The sequence below is a fragment of the Eriocheir sinensis genome, chromosome 52 (genome assembly GCF_024679095.1).
Source record: "Eriocheir sinensis breed Jianghai 21 chromosome 52, ASM2467909v1, whole genome shotgun sequence".
In the NCBI taxonomy this organism is placed as follows: domain Eukaryota; kingdom Metazoa; phylum Arthropoda; class Malacostraca; order Decapoda; family Varunidae; genus Eriocheir; species Eriocheir sinensis.
In genome coordinates, this window is record NC_066560.1 from 5434278 (window position 1) to 5440073 (window position 5796).

The 5796-nt window shown below is 43.8% G+C and overlaps 1 protein-coding gene across 1 annotated transcript; it reads right to left on the reverse strand.

Annotated features, from left to right (window-relative positions):
* Window positions 1-203: 203 nt before the first annotated feature.
* On the reverse strand, window positions 204-4392 carry LOC126982946 (NADH dehydrogenase [ubiquinone] 1 beta subcomplex subunit 2, mitochondrial-like). Its single transcript, XM_050835272.1, has 3 exons — window positions 4226-4392; window positions 1450-1573; window positions 204-629 (listed from the first exon to the last, which is right to left on the reverse strand). The coding sequence occupies exons 1-3, from the start codon at window positions 4321-4323 to the stop codon at window positions 555-557; spliced, it is 297 nt and encodes a 98-aa protein (XP_050691229.1). The 5' UTR covers window positions 4324-4392; the 3' UTR covers window positions 204-554.
* Window positions 4393-5796: the final 1404 nt, after the last annotated feature.

Sequence of the window (5796 nt, forward strand, 5' to 3'; positions counted from 1 at the left end):
GACCTAAAGCAAGTCCGTTGTGACGATTCTCTCAACATCTTGTTTGGGGATAAAATAATGAAATAATATAATCCTTGGAAACTTTCACAGCAAAGGTAAATATTTGTTCAAGGGCAAAACTGATATATTTTCCCTTAATGAATACCCGAGTGAAGGTTTTACCTCCAGGCTACTGAACACTCTCCAGGAAACCAAACACAGTGTCACAAAAGGCTTTTATTTACACGGGTTCATAACTTTCATTCACTCATAACTTAAAACTGGAACCTCACTATTACACACCTCAACTGCCTGCTCTTTGGAAACTATGTGACAAAAAGAGCCAACTTTAAGCCTGCTCTTTGATATATTGACATCTTGAGGTGAAATAACGTACCAGTCCATCCCCAGAATATGTTCATCCCCGAAATCAAATCGACAGACCAAAATGAGCTCCCAGACATCCAAGATCTCCTGAGTTGGACACTGACAGGCCCCGACCCTAACCTAGTAAAGGGGTGGTGATGGCCTAGGAGGTGGTGGTGATGGCCTAGGAGGTGGTGGTGATGGCGTCCTCAGTCCTCATCGTCTGCCGGGATGCCCAGCTCCTCATTGGTCCACTTGGAAGGGTCAGGGTATGGAAACTCACCCTTTAGGAGAGAATATCATGTCAGATCAAATTATACCTCAGAGACAGACTTGAGCCAAAGACTGTTCATGACTCAACAACAAAGATAAAAATATATAACAATAAATGACTACCAAAGACAAATACATAACAGTAAATGACTAACATAACAATACACTAGCAATAAAAAATACTAATGAATCTGGGAGAGAATACTGCATGTTCTATCAAAGTATATAATAAAGGTAGACATTAGGTGGAGATCATCGAGGGCTTAGTGAGAAATACAGAAGTAACAGAGAGAAACCTTGAGAAACACGACCCACTAAAACCTCTGGCATGACTTGACAGGTGACATTTCCTCCCTGTCTACCCTCAATCAATCAGTCAGTCAATAAATGGGAGCATACGCCAGGGGGTGCATCGATTCCCCCACCCTACAACAATAAGTCCGAGGGTCACTCCAGCTAAGTCTCCATGCAGGCCCTATTTTCATCCCAAGTACCTCCCGGCAGGATCTATCGACTTGCTCAAGCTATGAACTCAGTGGGCATCCCCTTGGCCTCCTCCACTCAGGATTGTCTCTTACCGAAACAACCCGATGAGCAGGGGTGGCTTCTGGGTAGTGTGCAACATGCCAATATAGCTAGAGTTGGCAGTGGTGGACTATGAGGGTAATATGTGTCAAATTAGTCTCATGGAATAGTCACTGGACTGTTACATAGTCATTCCAGCGATAGCCCATGATTCTGTGCAGACACTTATTACCAACCTACCCTCCCCACCCTCCGTCTCTCAGGCTTATGGCACGAAATGGATAAGACATGAGAGCTGCCACCCACCGTGATGTGCTCAGGCTCAGTGATGAGGTGATACAACACCCACCACCACATGAAGGCCATGAGCGCCTCCGCCTTGACCAAAGTGAACTTGGAAGGCGCAGGAGGAGCTGTCCGGTACGCCCATCTGAAAGGCCAAAGATCACACTGTAGTTTCAAGGCATGTCGCATGGCTCTGAAACAGGCCCTAAAAAGGAAAAATCTAACAACAAAAAATCCATTTACTAAGATTTTCTCCAAATTTATTGGGTAATGTTGAGATGAAGTTTCAATCTTCCAGTATCTAGAGCATCAGGGTTGAAAAATAAAATTATGAATATAGTCCTTAATTTGCAGGCCATAAAAAAGGACTGTTGAGTAAAAAATAACAAACAAAAAATGAAGACGTTGAATTAATCCAACTAAAAAAGTGGTTAGTATATTCTATTGTGGTTTGGTCGATCATGAAATTCAAGGAAAAATCATTAACCTTTAAATAACCAGGTGTTTTTCCTCCTTACAGAAACTATTTATTTGTAATGGTTATGGGCAGGCAGTTGCCACTGTGCCTCTGAGCAAGGTGGTTGCTACATTATGCCAAGCCAAGCACAGCTGCTGCAACTGATGAGGTATAGTATTAAATTTTGCAGCAGAAGCTTACTAATTTAGTGGTGACATCACTAACTTATGAGGCAATAATTTACTAATGTTGCAGTGATAGGTTACTTAGTAAGCTAGGTTGTTTCTTAGTTGAGCCTAAACTATCAACCACTACATTGACAACGACGCATATCACATGCAATTATCATAAGCAATTAAACTTTATAAATTTCAGCAAAACTAACATCACCTCCTAATGGGGCAGAGGCTATCCTTCCTTGACCCTCCTTATTTAGATGTAACCAGAACTAACATCACGTCCTAATGTACGGGGAGAGCATGAACAAGATGGGTCTTCTAATAAAGCATTCAGGGCATGGAGAGTGAATATGGTTAATTGTGGAGAGTCACTCCGTGCCTCCAAAATACGATATTGCTCCTCTATATTTAAGTTAAGGGACGAAATACATGTCCTTCAACCATAATATGAAGGCGTAAGTACTTAAAAGTAAAGAAAAAGGCCTAACCCCTTCCCCTAACAATCTTGGAGGAGCCGTGGGAAATCGGGGTTATCGGGTGGGGGAGCATATTTAAACTACCCCAACCGAACTTTACATAACATAACCTCTATCGGGGGGGCTTCGCCACCCTCGACCGCCCCCCCCCCACATAACGCCTTCCGCTCATGAACGTAAACAGATACAATCACTTATTGCCATCCATCAAAATGGCGCAGCCCCACAGCACTGCCGTCGGGGGATTTATTTAGAAAATACATATTTTTGCCACAAGTAGAGCACAGAGGTCAAGAGGGGGCGAAGCCCCCCTGTTAACTGTCAGGTTGCAAAGTTTAGTTGGAGTAGTTTAAATATGTTCCCCCACCCTCTGTGAGCTATTTTGCAGCTGCGGCGGCGGCATGGCGACCGCAGCCAGAGGAGGTGACACTTTCGTGAAATATTCTCCCCTATTTTCAACAATAAATAGTCCATGAATTGGATTCTTTTTCCTTTCCATAAGTCACTTGTCACTGCACTGCATTCAGGAACCAAAAAGAAATCTATGATGTAAGTATTAACTTTGCCAGAGGTGGCTAGGGTTTCATAAATTTTCCCCTGCAATTGTTATATACCAGTATACTTTAACACATACCAAGTGTCTCCTGATAGAACCGTAGCCTCCGAGACACGACCACAACTCAGCAACAAACTATAATGGTTACAGGGCACGCTTCAACCCCTCGACACCCCCAGAATAATTTTGGTTCAGATTCGTTTTAGGTCCGTGCCAGTATCTCATTACCTACCTTATGAAACACCAGTATCTCTTCATATATCTTTTCTACAAACCTTCAACAGTCATGGAAACGCTTTGAAAATCCAATTGAAGGACTTTTTTTTTCACTCTTGAAAATAGGAGATAATGTTTACGAAAGCGCGTCGCCTCCTCTGGCGACGGTGCAGCCGGTATTGCGAGAAATACCTCCTTGCTGATATAAGTCACATATACATGTGACCCCCCCTGGTTAGAAGGGGGGGTCGAGGGGGGCGCAGCCCCCCCGTTAGTAGGTCGTAAAGTTCGGTTGTAGTTGTTTAAATATGCTCCCTGACCTTAAACCCTCTGCGAGCTATTATACGGCTGCGGCGGCTGCAACGTCGTCGTGGCCGTCGCCAGAGGAGGCGACGCGCTTTTGTAAACATTATCCCCTATTTTCAAGAGTAAAAAAAAAAGTCCTTGAATTGGATTTTCAAAGCGTTTCCATGACTGTTGAAGATTTGTAGAAAAGATATATGAAGAGATACTGACGTTTCATAAAGTAGATTATGAGATACTGGCACGGACCTAAAACGAATCTTTACCATAATTTTTAGCGGAAAACGGTTGTAGAGAAAGATTAATGGTGTGACGTCAGAAATTACAGCGTCAAGCTGCAGCGCGACGGGTGTAGAACTAGACAAACACCGGTGGCTCTCCCTCAGGTGACCCTGGGCGGCCAAGGGTTGTGTTGGGCACGCCGTCCTGTTACCCACTACCACCTGACCCTGCCCAAGCCATGGTGACAGGCCCCGCCCCCAGCCAGCCTGACCCTGCCTGCCTTGCCCGACCCAGCCTGACCAAGGGGGGCAGGTCTGGGGTGCTGGCCCTCGCCCCCCCCGCAGCACACAGGGGCCAGGCCACCGGTGGCCGTGACCCTGAGACTCACGCGTCCGCCGAGGCCCTTGGCGTGGAGGTGTGCAGGCCGCGGCGCAGCGCGGGCAGGGCCGCGGCGCGTAGCAAGGGGACGAGTCTGGAGGCCACCATCTTGTACCACCAACAGCTGACCGGCCTTCTTCTTCTTCTTCTTCTTGCTTATTCACACCCTTTGCTTTTCACTGGTGTTGCTCTATTCATGTTTCCTCACCATAATATATTACAGCACTTTCATTTTCATAATTATTGGCACCAACAGCTGACCGGCCACCTTCTTCTTCCTCCTCATTATTTAGTAGCCAACTTATAATATTAAAAAGTAAAGGATTTTTTTTATGTGTATAGAATGATCAATTTTCTTGCTTTACCTCGTTTACCTGCAACAATAAACTATCAATCAATATATAATACTTCAAGGTTGTCCATCTTGGCTCCCAGGGGAAGTACGGTAATTGGTAGAGCTTATCCTGGTTATCTATGAACTAGACCAATTAAAGCTAGATTATTATAAAACCCTGGATGTCACAAATGCTAAAACCAGAGGTAAAAAAAATATATATATCCAATGCTGAGGCGGGAGTTTGAAGGTTGTCCATTTCGGCTCCCATGGCAAGTTTGTTGAGGTTATCCATGAACCAGACTAAGTAAAGATGAATAACTATGAAGTGCTGCCTCACATTAATTTTAAATGCTAAAAAGATAAGGAAAAATATATTAGCAAATGCTGGAGCGGGAGTTTCAAGGTCATTTGTGTTTATGTTCCGTTGTAGTGGGAAGTGACAGTTTTCTTCCTCTTTTTCCCCTTTTTAACTTTGATTCCGTGGTCCTTAAGTGTCTAGGGATTGGAGGAGACTCGGCAGTGTCTAGTAAGTACCCGTGTCCCTTTCTGTGCATGTCTTAGTAGAAGAAACACTTAAATATTGATACTAAATTTTTTAAATCTCAAGGAAGTCTGCTGATTTGAAATGGTGAAGTCTTTTTCCTGTTTTTAGCTTATATTCCGTTTTCCTTGCGTGTCTGGAGGTTGGAGAGGCTTTAGCAGTGTCTAGTAAGTACACGTGTTCCTTTCTGTGCATGTCATGGTTGTAGAAACACTAGATATTGATGCTGAATTTCAAGTCTCCGGGAAGTCAGATTTGAAAAAGTCGAGTGGTCTTTTTCATCTTTTTAACGTATATCCCGTGTTCCTTGAGGGTGTGGAGGCTGGATAAGATTTATAAGTGTCTAGTAAGTCTACGTGTTCCTTTCTGTTCATGTCTTGGTTGTAGAAACACTTAGATATTGATGCTCAAGTTCAAATCTCATGAAAGTCCGATTTGAAAAGGTAAGTTTGTGTGTGCGTTTGTGTGTGTTGCCAGCGTGTCACCGTGCCATGCAAACTAATCAAGGGTTTCATTATTCCAGTAACAACAAGTAGCAGCCACAGACACCAGCGAGATGGCGTATCACCAAGGTAAGCTTACACGTCTGTTCTAAGGGATTGTCTTCTGTCTTCTCGGTCATTATTAAAAATATCAGCCTCTCACTGTTTTTATTGTTTCTCTGGTGAAGTTTTGTGTGTTTCGTATCCTCAAGAAGGTTAAA